This window comes from Anas platyrhynchos, chromosome 3, assembly GCF_047663525.1.
Source record: "Anas platyrhynchos isolate ZD024472 breed Pekin duck chromosome 3, IASCAAS_PekinDuck_T2T, whole genome shotgun sequence".
Lineage (NCBI taxonomy): Eukaryota > Metazoa > Chordata > Aves > Anseriformes > Anatidae > Anas > Anas platyrhynchos.
Window position 1 is genome coordinate 95,369,145 of NC_092589.1, and position 19,144 is coordinate 95,388,288.

A 19,144-nucleotide genomic window follows, 5' to 3' on the forward strand; every position below is an offset into this window, starting at 1 on the left:
TGTGTTGTTGGTTGGATTGGACTACACGATTTATAGAGGACCCCTCTGTCCTCAACAATTTTTTGATTTGCTCCAGATAAGTTAACTCTACGTACAACTCTGCTTGACAGAATGAAATTCTGTAATGAATTACTTGGATTTTGTATTTTGCTGCTCTTCAGTTGATTGAATTCTTTACTGAAGAAGGCAGCCCAGAACTATTTCTATTCATTAAGTGGCATACTGCTGTTTTTTCTCCAACATCCCTAGGATTAGGTATATATATATATATATATATTTTTTTTTTTTTTTTCTTGAAAGCATGTTATTGACTCATTTAGTTTGCTATCCAGTTTAATATCCTAATATTTCTTTATGGAATGGTTTAGTCAGGTACTGTTGATCTTCTGTATTTCCTAAGTATCAATTATTTTTTGGTCAAAATTGGCAAACTGGAGAAATAAACATGATAGAATTTGTAAAGGACAGACATAAAACAATTCTTTTAATTAGCCAGTATTAGGTATGATAATGATATCCAAAGTGTCATGTCATGTATTGCTTTTAGTACATTGTATTTGAGCAGGAGGGTTGGACTGGGTGACATCCAGAGATCCCTTGCAACCTCAAAAATTCTGTGATTCTGTATTTATTTCTCCAGTATGTGAATGGAATTTGGACTTCTAGTCTTGTTGTCTAAACCATTTGTAACTGCTTTGCCTGATATCTCTGTTCTGTCATTCAATTTGTGAGTACTCAATAATATCAAAAGAACAGTTTACTTACTGAAAGTTTCTCACGGGTTCAAGATTATTTTTGCTAGTTATAGCCTCCTTCAAGCTACTGATCTTCCAGTGGTTAAGTCAGCAGTGTAGGGTAGATGTTCTAGGATGGATCCTCTGTTTATCTTTGCTGAGGGTTATTCACCAGGTGTGTCCCACTGTTTTCTGAATATCTGTATATATTCTTTATATCTCATGGGTGAACCTCCTCCCCTTTTCCCCTAGTTAACTTAGGAATGAATATCTTTTATATGTCTTCCTGTAGTGTGAACTATATAAATAAGTTTCTGCAATATCGCTTCAATCATTATTTGATTTGTAGTAAGATTTTTATTTCTTCCTGTTTATTTCCTGAGTGTCTTGTAAAGTTTAGAAGATTGACCATTGTTTTCTTTGTTCTTCTTCCAGCAATTGTACTTCTTATCTCAGAGCCTTTTCCCAGTTTTGGGGTATTTTTCCATGTCTCTGCATATGATGACATGTATAGATGGAGTTATGATGACGCCTCCCTGCTGATTCTCGTTTAAAACCACTCTCCTGGGCAATTCTTTTTTTTTTTTTTTTTTTTTTTCTTCTCCAAAACGGACCTACCTTTGCTCAGTTGTCCTCTGTGGCAGAACACCACCTTGTGGAAAAGAAAAGCAGAGCTTTATCTTTGCTTGGTTAGAAAGACGGGAAAGAACCAAACCTCCAGATTAGTCACACTTATTTTTGGGTCATTTTGGTTTTGATCAGCTCTGGATGATATCTGCCAGTGCTATTAATTGCCATATAGATGAGCTGTGTGGAATGAAAGGCAGAAGGCTGAACGAACCTCAGTGCCTTTACTAGAAGTTCTGAAGCAGTTACAGGGCTTAAAAAAGTGTGTTTATTTAATTTGATTACATTTATGGTTATGTAAAGAAGATTATACTGCTCTAATTAAGGGTTACTAGGACTTCTATTTATAACTCAGGGAAAATGTTTCCATACAGAAATTTGGCATACAGTGTCTCAAGCTGAATAGTATGGCTTTCCTTTTCCTATTTCTTTTTTTTTTTTTTTTTTTTTTTAAGACTCTTTGGCTGCATTTTGTTTTGAGGGAGGCATTTTTTGTGGTTTAATATGCTTTTTGTTCTCCCTTGGCAAGGCTAGATACATGGAAAAAACAAATTTTCCAGGCTCTTAGTCTTTTATGTCAACTATTTCCTTTTTGATATTTCAAACATTGTACTTTGGTAGTCATTACTTTTTAACAGAGCCAGTATATAATTCAATAAACAGTCACCTCTAAGTATCTGCCATAACTACTTTTTATACTTCATTACATGAGAATACTTCATTTAATATAATTAAGTATTATTTTTCTAAAACCAAACTGATTTGCCTGACATGTTTGGTGTTTAACAAATACTTGTATATTTCTGTAGGGTTCACTTTTTTTTTTTTTTTTTTTTTTTTTTTTGATTCTGTTCATATACAAAAACTGTTTAATGCCTTACTTGAATGTATCAAAGTTTTCTGTCTCCTTGTTGGTTCTGAAAATCCTTCTCTTCTACCTGTGGGGATGGTGCACATTTAAAGCCCTCCAGTTAGAGTTAGGGGGACTCAGTGCCTCAATTCAGGAAGCTCAAGTCCTGGTTAAGGTCTAATGTCATCCAGATAGTAAACCCAAAGTGTTTAAACTCTGAATAAGCTCTTAAAGATTTCAGTCTGTTCTGTGGATTTGATGTTTGCCTTGTGAATGCAGATGGCATTAAGCCTGGCACAGAAAGTGATTGGTGGCTCCTGTCACTTCTTCAGCTGTGTTTTAAGGTACGTCCAAACATTCTGTGACACTGATCAGAAGACTTAGCAAGGAGTCTCCTTTCCTGAGACCATTGACAAGTCTGTAACTCCAGCTTCTTGGAAGAATGTCCTAAAGACTTGGCTACTGAGTACTCACAGGACAGGTGAGACAAAGGTGAAGAGGTACTCCTTTCCTCCTCTGATTCAGCTTGGGCCACAGAGTGTGAAAAATGCTAGAGTCACTTAGTAGAAGATGGAACATGTAGTCATTTAGTCCCTGATTTATTTCTGAGTTTTATCCAATGATTATGTACTATAAAATGCATAAATACGACACAGGGGACTTATTCTAAGTATTTGCATCTCTTTTACTCGCTTGTTTTCTGAGCTTCAACAATACAGGACAAGAGAAATTATTAATTAAGCAGAGGAGAAGGATGATGGGAAAAGGAATTGTGAAATGAGTAAGAAGCTGGCTGATGAGGAAATAAGTGAGAATGTTGAAAGCAGATTTATCAGACTGAAGGGACATTGCTGGTCGAGATCCTCAGGTCTTTTTGTTGAAAGTTTTTCTTCAATAAAACCAAACCAAATTTATTGAAATAATGCATCTTTGTGTTTAAATAAGGTGATCGCGTTAGTCCAAATGTTTTAATTGTGAAATATCAGAGTGGTAAGATCTACTGATGACAGAAAGATGGGAGGCATTGTCAGTAATGTATTGGATGCCACACAGGAGGAAATGAGTGACCTTGAAGAAAGGAGCAGTAGAGTACAGTAGATTAAATCAGATTAAATTGAATGCAAAACAAGGCTTTTCTGGATGAAGAGCCAAGACTCTAAGCCATTAATTCTTCAGCTTGAAAAGTGTAAAGGTTTGTCTGTAGTGCTGCCTTCAATTTGCATTATGCCTCGGGCCCTTATGAGAGTCATCCTGTACATCCTTGTCAGTGTCATGGTCACCAACAGTGAATTTTAGTTGGGACTGACTAGTGAGCAGGAAGGCTACAGAGAAAGTCAGGGGATAAGAGCCCATGGCTGGAAGAGATTAAATGTGTGTAATATCACAGATAGAAAATAAAAATCAATCCTTGACTGCCTTTCTGCAATGCCTGTTCACACTGTTCTCTGTGAAATCCAAGGACTGCAGATCTCCCCTTAAGTGGCCATGTGAAAGGCTACGACACTTGATACAGCTGTATGTGCTGTTCTGGGAAGACAGGTACAGCTCTTCAATTTCAACAGAAGTTTTACCACAGTAGGAACTGAATAGGATTTACAGGATTTGGCTTAAGAATCGAACAATTTTGCCACTGAAGTTTTATGGATATTTTTCATGCTCTAAATTAAGCTTTGGTTCACATAATCTATTTTAGCTCCTTTTTTTTTTTCTTCTTTTTTTTTTTTTTTTTCTTTTTTTGCCAGTCACAGCTTTATTCATAGCAAGGCTATGGCATTTGTCTTGTAACAAGAAGGATCAGATAATCATGAAATAAGCCAGATTTATGCCTTTAGTGCTGAAGCTGTGCCATATTTGTGAAAATAACTTGGGAAAAAAAAAAAAAAAAAAAGAGAAACAATATGCTGCAGATGTGAAGGTTTTACCTTCACATTTTAGTAGGTTTATACTGTCAGCGAGTGTGGGCTTAGCACAGCCTGACAAAGTTTTAACTTACCAGATGTTCCACGTGATCAAATAGATACTATGCAGCTGTTTCCCATTCTTTTTACTGCGCTCAGATAAATATACAGTAAATGCTCTGAAATATGTTTATTGTATTTTAGCCAGTATTTTGTCTGTTACTGGAGAGAGAGAGCTTCCTTTAATGCACGGGCACTGAGAATGCAGGGAAAAAACAAGGTGCTCTAGAAATTTGGTGCAGATGACTCACTTTCCATTGCTGTGAGGAGAAATTAGCAGTCACTTGGTAGAAACTACACTGGTGATACTAATAAGGAAGGGATGAAAAACATGTTTTAAAAGTTGTGAGATTAGCGGTCATATTTATGCATGGCAGAAGCGACTTCTGCAGGCCATGCCTGGTCTCTGTGCAAGCTCTGACTGCTGCATGCAGGAGTTGTCCCCTGGAGCTGACAGTTTCATGGCTCCAGTGGAATTTAGCTGCCAGGGAAGGTAAAGGTTGTAGAGGGAGCAGCAGTCCCGCAAGTAGCTAGCACTAATCCCATCAAGGGCTTTAACACTGGAATGAAGACGCTGGGTTGGATTTTGTATTCAGTGCAAAACAGAAAACAGGGCACCTCCAGAGCTCCTGATGGAGAAGAACGTTCCTGCGTTCTTCATCCTGTCTGTTCACCTGGGAGCTGGCTCTGTGGCCAAAGTTGGCCATCGAATTTGTTTTTAAAGACACACAGCTTTTGGGGGTCAACCTAAGCAACTGCTCTGAACTGTTGCAGGTCCTACAGGCCCAGGTTATGTTAACTACCACACCTGTCAATTTGATTGAATAACAGAGCAGCTAAATAATAAAAAAGGAAGTTTCATTTCCCCTCACCTGCTTTTTTGATCTCGTTTCTTGTTCCTCCCCCTTCAGCTCCCCATGCTCTCCTTAGCCCTTTGACCTTACTGCTGCCTTCTTTCTCTCCTTTCACCATCAGCCTCCTGCCTTTTCAGATCTGCTCTTAAACCTGGAAAATTTTTCTTGTCTACCAGGGGCCTTCCTTGTTCTCCTTTAAATCTTTCTTTAAAACCTTCATCTTCCAGTGGAGGAATTACTTTCATCTTTCATTAATAATCTCTTCAACATTTCTTGTCTTCTCTGCCCTGTTCCTTTCAGATTTATAGCCTAGTCTTGCAAACGTTTACACAGAAGTAACTGTTCAGTTAAATTGAGAACATTCAGGTAGAAGCTTGGAGGATGGGATCATTTGTTTGGAAGCTTTTTGAAATGGGAATATTTCTCACTCTGTAAAACACGGTGTTCATTTATGGTTTTATGTACATTTTTATAATAAACATTTGTAGCCTCCGAGGAGCAGTGGAACGTATGTGCAGATAACTTCTGCTTTATATTCCCTAATTCAAGGTGTGGAATATATTCTCACAGAGTTTGAAAGGCAGTGAGCAAACTTACTGTTGACAGTATGACTTTATACCCTGAATAATATAAGAACCATGAAAGAGGACAAGTACAAGCTGTGCCTTTTATTTTAAAGATCTTCATTGTTTAGTGTTTCAGTATCGATTTGTGTTTCAGGAATCCCAAACATCTGGACTGCCTGAGTACATAAAGATTGTAGAAGTTGGGCCAAGGGATGGATTACAAAATGAAAAGGTAATTTTTCTCTTTTAGTGTGTGTGTGTTTTGACATGGATATCAGTGTCATTTTCATTGTGTAAAATACATACATCCTGCTAATCACCATTTCTTCCATTTTGTACAGTAAGTATATTTGCATATATTAATAACTGTCTTGCATGTTAGAATAAGATATTATTACTGTTTAGCCAGATGTAAATCATATTACGTCTTGCTAAACTTGGTTAACTAGGCTTTCTGTTACTCAGCCACCATTTTTTCTCTGGAATTAGTTTTGTCAACTAATTGCATTATGTCATGACATAATTAGTAAGCACCACAAAATACTAGCTAGCTATTTTTTTAATATGTGTTTGTGCTACATATGCTACTGTAATAGGAATAGTACAATAGATTTTGTCGTATTTCCTGGTGAAATAACATAGAAAGGAAACAAAATCGCTCTTTTAATATTATTTGCCTGAAGGGGGATTGGGAAGCATGGAAGAAGATGGAAAGAGACTGTATAAAATACAGTACATGTGTCAAAACAATCATCCCTTTCTGCAAACGGGAGGTTAAGCTTATACATGTTGATACTGATATTAAAGGTGTTAGTAGAGTAAATGGTATTAACAGAATAGGAGAATTACTCTGCCTCAGCCTTGGAGCTTTTTTTTATCCCATTTTTCTGTGGGTGGACTCTTCTGTATTATTTTCCTTCATCACTTATTTTCTAGGCTGATCTTTGGTTACTAACAATTAGGACAGATCTATAAACAGTTACATGGAAGTGTTTCTTTATTCTTTTGTAGTGGGCAAAGAAATGGAGTAGGATCTTGTATACTTCCTAGTGCTTTTCCTGTATTGTAGCTTCCTACTCTCATTAAACAGTATAGTCATGGTATAATGTACCAGTGTAATTCATGATTTTAAAATACATGTATTGATTATGTACGAAAGACTTATGAAAGTTTCTTACTGCATGAAATACTTTACTATAGCATGTCTCCATGTTCACAGGTGATAGTCCCAACTGATATCAAAATTGAGTTAATCAACCGGCTTTCCAAAACAGGCCTTTCTGCAATAGAAGTGACAAGTTTCGTTTCATCCAAATGGGTGCCTCAGGTATGTAAAATCATCACCATTTCTACTTTCAATTTACATGTAATTCCATGCAGTGAACGCTTCCAGTAGTATTGTCTGTATAAATAAAGAAGACAATGGAACAGGAGTAAATTATCATCATTATTATTTTTTTTTTTTTTTGTAAAATCAGATGCTGTAGTCAGGTGCTGTTTACACAATTTTCAAGTTTTGTGGTTTGATTTAGGTCCACTGAACTTGGGCTAATTATTAAAAGTAGTCCAAATGCACATGCATACTATATATGCTAGGACTATACATACCTTTATCTGTCTGCCCCACTAATTGTATTCCAATGAAAAACATCAATCTGGAAGAATTTTTATTATATTTACCTGTGTCCATTGAAGGGCTTGTTGGAACACAAAGGTTTGTAACTTCTAATTATAAGGTGCTCTGCCAGCTAATGTTATCCATAGCCATGAGTTGCTTGCCTTGGAGGGGGGGTTACCTATGGTGAGTGCAGACATAGTCGGTGTCAACAATTGAAGAAAATGACTGGAGCACTGCAGTGGATGACTACGTACTCTTCAGAAGGAGTAGGCTAGGAAGGAGAGGTGGTGGGGTAGCCCTGTATGTTAGGGAGTGTTTGGATTGTCTTGAGATTGATAATGGTCATGACAGGGTTGAATGTTTTTTTAGAGGAGGTTGTAGTGAGGTGGGCATTGGTCTTTTCTCCCAAGCAACAAGCAATAGGACAGGAGGGAATGGCCTTAAGTAGTGCCAGAGGAGGTTTAGTCTGGATAATGGGAAAAATTTATTCACTGGAAAGGTTGTGAAACACTGGAACCAGATTGCCCAGGGAAGCAGTTGAGTCACCATCCCTGGAGGTATTTAAAAGATGTGTAGTTGTGGTGCTTGGTGACATGGTTTAGTGGTAGACTTGGCAGTCTACCACTGTTAATGACTGGACTTGATGATCTTGGAGGTATTTTGCAACCCAGGTAGGTGATTCTGTGATAACATGGCTACTCATGGTCTTGGCTGCTCTGAGTGAAAAGGCAGTGTAGGCCATGTCAAGACTTCTTAACAGAGCTGTTCTTGGGAGCCTCTGCAAAGCCTTATTCCAGCTTTTTCTTGCTTCTAGCTTTGTTCTCCTGCCTTTCTGCTTTCTTTCCAAATCTGAAATATTAGACATTGTCATCACCCTCCAAACGTAAAAAAAAAATTCAGGTGATTTCCAATTTCTTCCATGCAGCACTAGGGCAGGAACTTGTGTGTGTTGTGTGCAAGGAACAGCAATAAGTGAGGAATGGGAGAACTGAGTTACAGGATGCTGAGTGGGGATAAAAGGTGTGGGGACAATGGATTGACACCATGAGTAAAGACCAACTGGGTTATAGGATTCTGAGCTACTTTAAAGTGAGTTGCTTCATCATTTATGTAGTGATAAAGAGTTGAGAACATGAAGTCAATTTACAGAGTGACAAATTCAAGTATCCATATGAAGAGCAGTGCAGCTGATCTCTGGGGAACATTCATGGCAGAGAGGACTTCTTGTGGAAGCAACTCCAATTCAGAGATGTAGAATCAAGTGAAGAAAATCCAGGTACCCAGAACTTGTACAAATGGAGGAAACTTCTCAGAAATGCTCCCTAGCACCAAACCAAGGCAGCAGACTCCACTGAGTCTGAAACTAAAATCCCACTGTATGCACACGAACAGTTGAGTATTTGTATGTTTAGTAAGGACTGTACAAGTTATTTACAAAGTAAAACTTGAAAGTAATTAATATGAGAAAATATTTTTTTAACAACAATTTTGTTTGCACATCTTCTGTCAAAATGTATAAAAACTTTTGTCCAGTTTAAGCTGAGAATGCATCCTGGAACTGAGCTGTGTTCCAGGCTTTCCTCTGGGAAAAACATGGTATGATCATACTTTTTCTTATCATGAGCGAGCACAGTGAACTGGCTGTACAGCACATACTGATTAATTTTAATGTTCCTAGGATCACTAGAGAAGGGCCCAAAGGAAGGATAATAGGAAAGAGAGAGAGAACACTGACAAAGCAGGATTTCTTTGATGACAACATAGGAACAATATGCATTCAGACTGTGTTGATTAAAAGTGTATATGCTAGGTTTTTGCAAGTGTCGTCAAGCTTTGGTGGTAACAGTATGGGCCATTAAGAATACCAAATTTAGAACAAGTTTGTCAGTTTTAGGAAAAATGATCAATCCCTTCTTATCTTAAATTAATGTCTGAATATTTTATTTTAATGGCTTTATTTGTGTTTATTTATTTTAATTTAAAAGATAAGATTGTGTTGCTCTGATATGAAGTGCAGTCCTGTCTTTGTCTTTTCTTTGCTCCTTTCTTTTTTATTTTCATAGGTCATGGGAATAGAACTCATGGTTATGTTTAGATCACTCATTCACTTATTTCTTTTTTTAGTATTTTAAAGCTCTTTTATGGTTTCCCATCCACTGTTTTTTTTGGCAGTGATTTTATTGCTGAAAAAAGCTAAAAGAAAAAGTTCCACAGTAGCAAGGTGCCATATAAAACAGGATCCCACACCTATAACCCAAATGGCCAAAAATTATAAATAACTATGATTAGAAAGCTTATTTTTAAAGAAATTTGGAAAAGAAATATTTTATTACAATTTAAAATCTTCTAACATGCAATATATGTTAAAATGGGATTTTACCTACAGGAAAAATATTAATGGGACAAATGTAGTACATAAAATATTATTTGGACCTGGCAGCTTTATACTGTTTGAAACTGTGTCATTTTGGATTTCTGGTATATTTTAAGTCAGGCTATAATTTTAAAGTATGGAATTAGTTCCAAGATTTGCTATTTAATTAATCATTTATTTTTAAACATTCTCCCTTGCCCTGAGAAATTTTATTAAATTAAGGAATGAAAGATTGTCCTTAAACCAATAAGGCAGTATAGAATGTCTTTTGTGAGTTTATCAGATATGTTAGGAGATCACACTGGTTTAATTTACATTAGAAGCAATTACTAAAAGTTGCATTATACCATCACTTGATTCCTAATAGAAAATAAGTTGTACCTGGCTATAAGACACATTTTGTATCATGTATTCCCTTCTTTATAGATGTGTGGTGGGCTTGCATACAAGGGACATGCACACATTTTTCTGACATTTTTAATTCATCCATATTCATAAGAGAAAAGCAATGACATGAAGATTCTAGGTTGATGGTAGTACTGGCTATATATATATAATTTGATATAATATCAAATATTATAATTTGATGCAATGTGCTTAGAACTGTCATACTGCATCAATATCTTATGCATTCCAAATTACAAGTTACTAAACCTTTGTAGTTCATCTATTTTTTCATACAGTATTCCTAAACTGACTTTTCATGAGTGTGAAAAGAATAAGAAATCCAATTCAATATCAGAATAAGTATTATTTGCTTGGAAGATTTGCATATATGAGTGCTGATTTAAACAGTATTTAAAACACACTATTGAGATTATTTTTTTAAAACTCAAAATCTGTAAGACATGAAATACAAAGGATATGTGTTATTTTATCTTCATTGTTTTTGCAGACAACATTAAAAATAAGCTTGCTTTTCTTCCACTTATTTCAAGAAATAAATTGTCTAAATAATCTACAGTTTATTACATGAATAAATCATTGATTCATCTTCCTGATTACTACAGGGAACTACATTTAATCTTGAGTGAGAAAAGCTTCAGTATATCTTACAAAGGTAGAGTTTCTCTTGTGAGGGGAGGCTAAGGAAAACAAATGCTTCAATAAAGTATTGTTCTTTGACCTTTCTGCAATAAACAGTATGTTCTTCTGTTAAATGAAAATCCTAAGTATATTAAATGTTGCGCTATGTAGAGTTCCGTATTTTGCTTTATTGTTTTATGAATAGACTTATGATTAGTCTTTCAAATATGCTGGTTACAGTGTTGCATAGGTTCAATCACAAGTAAGATTGTGAAGTCGCATTAGTAAGAGTTCTGAGAATTCAGTATGTGGACAGTTCTAAAATTTAGTTATTTTGTTAGTTCCACCTGTGGAATCCATTAAGGTAGTTTTAAAGTTACAATAACAATTGATGATTAATATGATAAAAAAGTTTTTCAGCATATGATGCAATTTATGTTGTTATGGATACACACAAAAAGAACGTTTTGATAATTTTAGCTCCAATTCTGTATTCATGTAGAATTTGAATGCTTGCAGCTCAAGTATTCAAAAGTTAAGAAATGCAAGAAAGGGCAAGTGTACAACCTCAATTTAATCCCTTTCCTGTTATCCTTTCTGTATGAACTGTATACAATCTAGACAATAATCTAGACAATAGCACGGTCTAAGTGATTTTTTGCTTAGATACATAAAATCAAAAAATAATTGACAATCAATACCATTATTATATATATTTTGTTATGTTTTAGATGGCAGATCATAACGAAGTAATGAGAGGCATCGAGCGACATCCTGGAGTCCGATATCCTGTTCTCACACCTAACCTTCAAGGTTTTCATAATGCTGTAAGTGCATTTGTAAAAGATATCCACAATTACCTCCTTCCTGTTTCTTGTTTTCCTTCACTTCCAGCTCAGTACCATAAACTAGCTATTTATCGTGTACCCTATCCTGTTAGAGCTAAACTATGCTTTTTTTTTTCCTCTTTTTCTTTTGATGAAAAACTCTGCATCTTCATCGTGAAAAATGAATGAATTAACAGAGTGATGTTAAGTTCTATATATTCAAGCTTTAATGAAAGTATCATTCAATCAGTCTTCACAAATTCCTATAAATGATGATTGCATGTAAAGAGAAGGAGAATTCCTTTTACTTCTTTGACTTGTTGGCCCTGGAAAAGGTTCTGAAGAGTGTTTTCTTATTGGAAAGTAGTGAGTGAATTAAATGAAAATGGTTTATAGGAATGTATTAGATTTCTTAAATTTCGCATTTCATTTCAGTAGGGTTCAAAATTATTGATTGTTTCAGTTCATACTAGACAATATTAAGAATGATAGGACTTGAAGTGTTTGGAGCATTTCAGTCTTCAAAAACCAGTAATTTTTTTCTGTGTTTTCTGAAATTGTTTTTAGGCTTCTGTGCCTTGCCTTGATATAGGACAAGCCGTATTTGAAAGAGATATTGCTTGATGGACATTTGTATATAGTCTGTCCTTCAGGTTCTATACTGCACATGCAATCTCTGTTAAAACAGTATCCTGTACATAGGCGAGTCAACCATTGGTAGTCAGATTTATAGTGCCACAACTGTGTCTGCAGTGGTAGCTTGTATGAATTAAATTATATCTCTATGTACTCTATTTAGAGATATAGTGAAGAGAAAACAATAAATAAATAGTTGCAGGTGATTCCTGAGTTCTTTCTTGCAGCTATGTTATTTTTTCCCTCTATTTGAAAGCATTTTTGTTCCTGTAACAGTTGCTGAAGATTCGAAGTTATCCCTCAGGAGCAGAAGGTAAAGGGAAAAAAGTGAGAAAAAATGAGCCAGAAAAAATGATTTTTAAAAACTATTTTATTTTATTTATTTTATTTTATTTTATTATAGAAAAACAGTAACTGGAAAGTGAGAATTAATTAGCTATTCTCCTAAGTTTAAATGTTTTCTCCAATCACTTGACTTTCATCATTCTGATTTACCTCATGTTATTTGATTTACTGAGGTACTGAGTACAAGCTCAGGCTAAGTGCCCCTTCAGTGAAGCAAAAACATTGACAAGTTCTCTAGGCTGGTATGTGCTTAGAGACTTTTTCTCAGCAGACTCCAGATATACATTCTACGTACTGTCCCTATCAACTATGACACTAAGACCAGTGGAGCTCTGGATCCTACAGTTGACTGTATCAAAGAAATTCCTTTTGGTTACTGTTGCTGGTGTAGGAACAAGCAGGGTACAGAGTCCTAAGTGTGAGAATGACTTCCTAGCGTTCACTAGAAACAGGATTTTTTAGAGGATGGATATTTCAGGGATGTTATTTGATCTTTTCTTTTTGTGAAAAATGAAATGTAAGTATCAATCATTGTTATTTGTGGAGTATATTCACATAATTTCCTGCATTTTAATACCTACGTTTATCACTTCAGAAATGTGTGTGTATCCAATTGATAAGAAGGAAATTTGCCACAGCATAATGAACTCAAAGTTTAATTCAATTGGTTTGTATGCAGTAGATTAAAAATAATGTAATTAAACTATTATTTGAGATATAGATTAGATTTATAATGTCTTTAAAGTCGTATACAGAATTAAACAATCTAAACTTCTAATACAGTGTTATGCTTCTATTTTGTTGAAATGTATTTTGCAGATTGCAGCAGGAGCTACAGAAGTCTCAGTATTTGGTGCAGCATCTGAATCTTTTAGCAAAATGAATATTAATTGTTCTATTGAAGAAAGCATAGAAAAATTTGAAGAAGTTGTTAAATCAGCAAGGAATATGAACATTCCAGTGCGTGGGTAAATATAAAGATTCTTAAGTAATACAGAGATATTGGAGTCACTGTTAAAGGGATTATTTTTGTACCAGTAGAAAAGGATACTACCAAATTTTTACATCTTAATTTAATAAAATAACAGTTTTTATTGTGAAAACACTTAAAAAAAATACATATATTTATTAATTTTGTTCTATATATTGTAAATACTAATGACAACTAGTTTTTCTGGAAATTGAAAAAAATAACAACTGTATCTACATATCCATTTACTCTGCAAATTTTTATATTATCATAGGTGACAGAATAAAATTTGTTTTGTGTTGCTGAGATCTTATAACATCCTGAACCTTAAAAAGTATCCTGCATACAGAATAATAGTATTGATAATGTATCACTTAATACACTGTAGGATCAAGGTATAAAAATGATGGAACAAATTTTTTCCTAAAGAAAAAAAAATCATGATGGTTATCCTGAAATCTCCAGGAACTGAAGTGTATGGAGTATCTAGTGCATGCAGCTCTGAAATTGCCAGTATTTATCTTTATCTTGAGTATTTTATTTTAAAGTTGAAATACTCCTGAGTGTTACTGGCCCTTGGACAGTCTTTTTCATTTGCTTTTTCTGTTGTATTATGCAGAGCTTCATATCTAAGATTATTGGTGAACATCCTTGTGAATACAATAACGTTCATATAGTTTCAAGATGAAACTCCTCAGTGAGGTCCATTGAGAATTATTAGTCATACAAGCTACATACAAACTCAATCTAAGGAAGTAACTGGAGCTGAAAAGTGATAGAGGTAGATACCTTACAGGCTTAGTGCTTGGAAACCTGTCGGGAATTAGTACTGAGATTTGTCTTTGCTTCAGAAATAGTGAAGAGGTAATGCTACTGCTCTCTTCTTGCACAATACTGTGTTAGTTTGAGTATTTGCCTTGAGAAGGGCAGACCTGACTTCTAGTTCTACCTCAGCCTCAGAGGATCAGAGAATAACAGAATGGATGAGGTTGAAAGGGACCTTCGGAGGTCATCCTGTCCAACCCAAGGATTTTAACACACATCCATCCAACAAAGGGTTTTGACACACAGCTTGTAAGTGTTCAATCTTTTTTGCCTAGCCTGGTTATGTATTTCAGGTGGACAATCACTTAGAGGTAATATCTTTCAGTGTATTAAGAAACATGAATTTGTACCAGTTTAAATACTCTATCTAGCTACTAATCTCTCAAGTAGAGTCAGATTTTGCCTTCCTGAGCAACATATCTTATAAGAAGTCTGTTGTCTAACAGATCTCTACACCTATTTGCTGTGTTTTTCTGAAAGTAAACTCTGAGCTGAGAATATAACTAGCAACTGAAGTTCTCCAGGAGGATTAAGATCAGGGATTAATCAGACAGAACTGTAGGTCCCAGATAGGTGTAGAAAAAAGGACACAGTCAAATCAGAAAAGGCAGCATTTGTATAGCAACAAACCTTTAGCACTGGTGAACATTTGTTCACAAAATTTCTGTTTTCCAGTTTCTTCAGATGTCTAAGCATGTCAAGTAGTATTTTCTTTCATGTTCCTGTATTTCACTACCAAACTCAAAACAAATGGCACAACAGAGCCAGCCAACTATCAAGGGAATCCTCAAAACTTGTGCATTGTATGTGTTTTTGGATAGCTATGGGTGTCAATAAATGGACTTTGCAATTGGTCCAGGAGATGTAAACTACAGCTGATGAAGAAACTCCCTGTGGTGGACTCTAAGTTGATGTTGAAGCTTAAAATGGTAACTAATCTTCTCTGCACTAGTTTGCACATGCTTAAGAAAGTGGAACCCCGCTGCTTCTTTTCCACAAATGTGTGTCTAAGGCATTTGTATTATGCCAGCAGAAGCTATTCTGGCTCTGATACACTGACACGTGATGGAAATGGCTGTTCCCACAGTGGGATTCTACAACATTCCCATACATTTGTTGTTAACTACCTGATCAATCATATGTGGTCACACAGCAGAAAAGATTGAGAAAGCACCATGTTGGGATGACACTTAGAAAGAGCATGAACTAAGAGGCAGAAAATGAGAGAAGCGGAATAGAATAAGACAATAATAATATTAAAATAATTAAGAATAAAAAGAAAGAAAACAAGCTTAGAAGATACAGTGAAAGGGATATCAATAAGCATGTAAGAAAGCAAACAGTGAAGAGCAGCAATCCAGAGATGAAAAAAAAAATAAATAACCCAGAGAAAATATAATCAGATTATATTTTAGAAGTGCTTACTTTGTGCATCCAGTGCAAAGATCTGTAATTTCACTTCAGTGTGCAAACCTAAGCAAACTTCACATGGCATATGCAGGACAGTTTCATTGAGTCTGTCATGCCAGGTGCAACATGTTACACAACGCTTCAGCAGTGGACTGCTAAATATCAGATATGCTATAAAGAGAACAAAGTTGAAGCTGTGAATGAAAGCTGTGATGTAAGTCCATTCCAGCTATAGCTATCTTCCTCAGCCTTACAAGTCTAAGAAGAGTGAATCATTGAGAAGCAGGAGGCCACTGACAGAATGATTGCCTTTGTAGAACTGTAACTGAGTAAAGAATCCAATTAGAAGGGATAAGTACATTGAAGTGTGTTTATATTACAGCTATCTTCAGCACAGAATATTAGCTTGGGAACTAATTTTTCTAGTGAAAATTAGAGATTGAGACATTGAGATATAAGATATTATACTAAAGTTATATTTCAACAAATCAATAATTTTAGAAGACTGACTAGTATTTGTCCAAGGGGATCTAACTTAATTCAATAGTGAAGTTGCTAATCTGCTAGAACTCTGACAAGAATCTAAATTGCAGAAAATGGAGCTTTATTTCGTAGCCAGAAAACCTGAAGTAATAATTCAAAGTATCTAAAGCATCATCTCAATATTGTTTTCAGTATATGAAAATATTCAATAGAAAGTTTTAAACATGCTAAGTTAGAAAATAAATCAGAACCAGTTAATACAATTCATTTGGATTTTCAGTGCACATTTAAAAAATTCCTTCCAGGAAGATTTCAAAGAGGCAAAGTAGTAATTAATGAGAAATTAAATGTTGTTAGGGATCAGAGTCCAAACAAAGAATGTTTTTGAGAGAATAGTTATCAGCTACTGTGATACACTGAGTCTCGTAGCTGCACATTCATACTCATTTAGACACACTCCTCGTGAGTTACAGAAATCTCTAGGAAGCACTGAGACTGAATGATTGCTTAGAAATAAAAAGGATTGATTAGTGTCCATCTACCTCAGTATTTTCTGTTAAGCTTCAATATCCTGTCTTTTGTAGACTAGAATTCTGAAAACCAGAAAAAAAGATCAGGCGCATGAACATGCAGAGTACAGGACTCTAATGGCAGATCTCTTTAACAAAGTTCTAGAAGGTGAACTTGAAATGTCTAATTAGTTAAAAAATAAAGAAATATCCATACAGAGGAAGCATCAGTTCTGAATGCCAAATCCAGGAAGTAAATAAGTCTGTTTACAGTATTTCAGCTACTTATGATAGGACGATTATGGAAGCAGCCCATCAATTCCAGCTCAGTTCTGGAAGTCTTGTGCTAATACTCAACAAAAGCCTGCACTGAATTCCTTACGACTTGAGTGGAGGTGCTTCATTAGTTTGCAAATACTGAAGTACATTTAGAAGACTTGTGGAGTTTTACATTGCATTTAATTATATAAAACAGAGGGCTTCTCCTTCTTAATGAAAAGTGTGGAGAAGATAATCAGGAAGGGGAACTTAAAAACAAACAAACAAACAAATAGCTCCAGTAGTAATATTCAGTGCAATCAAAGTGACTTTTTCCTGGAGATAAAACAATGAAAAAAGAGTTAGCTATTGAAGCCTGTGATTTACCATCTTGATTTACGATCCCATATAGCTGCTACTACAAATATTACTTTTAGTGACAGATGAAGTAAATGGCATTTTCCGTGAAACTTTTTTAGCAAGATTCTCTGAATGGTGAGACGATTAGGACTTTGTAGCAAGTTGTTCTTTACGCAGTTATGCCCAGATCTGTATTGTAAGTGTCACAAGTCAAGCAGGGGCAGAAACTGAGTTTCAGTATTTGAAATTTGGGAGTTTACGTTAAATGATGTCAAACCTAGCATTTTAGAAACTAGAGGATGGAATATTACTTAATTTATCAGCCAATATTCAGTATTTAGAACTGGTACTCATTATTTCACTGATTGTTTCTTAATTTCAAGGAGAAGATTAATTTCAGGTTTTATTTTGTTGAGTGGCATTTATTAATAATTATTACATATTGATTACAGCTATTGTTGTAACACGAGGCAAAGCTGAGCATGACAATATGACAAGTCTGAGATTGTTGTCCTAAATTTGTTTTTAGTTACCAGAGAGAAATAGGCAGCCTTCAGACTATAATTTATCATGTGTGCTTTCTTAAGTACCTGCCTTAGGATAAGATGGATCACTCTCTGGATGATCCTTTTGGCTGCAAAGGAGCTTGGGTCCTATCCTATGTTAGTCACACTATAGATTGGCCTGTCTAAGGCATGGGCTGTAGGTGATTATCTTTGATATCAAAAGTTAGAGCAGCTAAACCCCATTCTACCTGTGCATATTCTAAGGATTAGAATCTTGTAATTTATGTAAATTGCAATGGATACAATTAATGTATTAATAGGCTTTATGGTGCAAGGTAGCACGAAATGAAGCTGTGGAGTATTAGGGCAAATATTTGCACTTTGTGCACTGAGAATTATTGTTATTTATTTATTTTTTCAATCACTCTTTTAGAGAATAGCTGCTTATAAAGAACCGTGGCCAAACTCTGCAGCCTTTACTCAAGCAAGCTCCCAGGGCTACACATTTTGGCTTCTAATGTAAATTTTGTAGGCTAAATATTTTGCTTGAATTACTTAGGTAATAAAAATATTAATATGCATAAATTGTATTTATATTAATTTCAATACAGAGACTGTTTCCTTTCTAAAGCACTATTGTTTTTTAAAGTGTTATTTATTTGCAGGAAATGGATAATTTAGTGCCTTGCCCTAACACCTTATTTGAGCAGTTCAAAAATACATCCAAAAATAATTTTAAGGGGTTCAAATTTTATTTCCTATTTTTACTGGCATTTTAGAATTTATGTAGTGAGTGTAAATCATTGGCAATCCTTGAATCTTATGAAAAATGCACTCAAACAGTTGAAACTAAACTTTAAGCTTTTGCATGTCTTACTGTTGCTACAGCTGCACTAACATTGACTCGATCATCATCCAGAAAATTTATGTTGTCAGCTGTCACATTTAAAATCTGTAGCACAGCACACAGTTTTCTAAATGTTTACTAAATTAGTTCAAATGTTTATGAAGAATTGAAATCTTGCATATGGTCTTAGAAGTTAGACTATTTATTAGCATCATAAAGAGGTTTTAATTTTTATTTTTTTTGTACGTGCATAAAAACTTTACAATAACATCTGGGACACATTCTGTGAAGACACTGCCAAATCAGTGTTATAAACTGTGGTCAGCTAATGACTACTATGCATATTTTGCATGTGACATGGCACAAAATACTGCTGGTTTTAGGATTGCATCTTTTAATACATAATTCAGGTACTGTTAAAAGTACCACATCTTTTTCAGTGATTAAAAATTGATTTTTTACCAATCCAGGATTGGTAAAAAAATGTGGCAAATGATAGTTGCAAGTAATCACTTGGATTGTGTTTTACCATAGATGCAATTTTAATGTAAATATATATGT

At 35.0% G+C, this 19,144-nt stretch overlaps 1 protein-coding gene across 15 annotated transcripts in view; it reads left to right on the top strand.

Moving 5' to 3' along the window:
• The window catches only part of HMGCLL1 (3-hydroxy-3-methylglutaryl-CoA lyase like 1), a 139,993-nt gene that overhangs the window by 67,681 nt on the left and 53,168 nt on the right, over nucleotides 1–19,144 (top strand). For 11 of the 15 annotated variants that reach the window (XR_005264537.2, XM_072036352.1, XM_027455085.3 and 8 more), the window contains exons 2-5: nucleotides 5,744–5,821; nucleotides 6,809–6,916; nucleotides 11,339–11,434; nucleotides 13,235–13,383. Coding sequence is in view for 14 of the 15 variants with exons in the window: in XM_072036352.1 (XP_071892453.1) it covers nucleotides 5,744–5,821; nucleotides 6,809–6,916; nucleotides 11,339–11,434; nucleotides 13,235–13,383 (431 nt within the window). In the remaining variant the exon portion in view is untranslated. Of the gene's footprint in view, nucleotides 1–2,680; nucleotides 2,704–5,743; nucleotides 5,822–6,808; nucleotides 6,917–11,338; nucleotides 11,435–13,234; nucleotides 13,384–19,144 lie in introns of those variants that run through there. The other 4 variants (XM_027455089.3, XM_027455091.3, XM_072036355.1 and 1 more) reach the window with 3 other exon arrangements.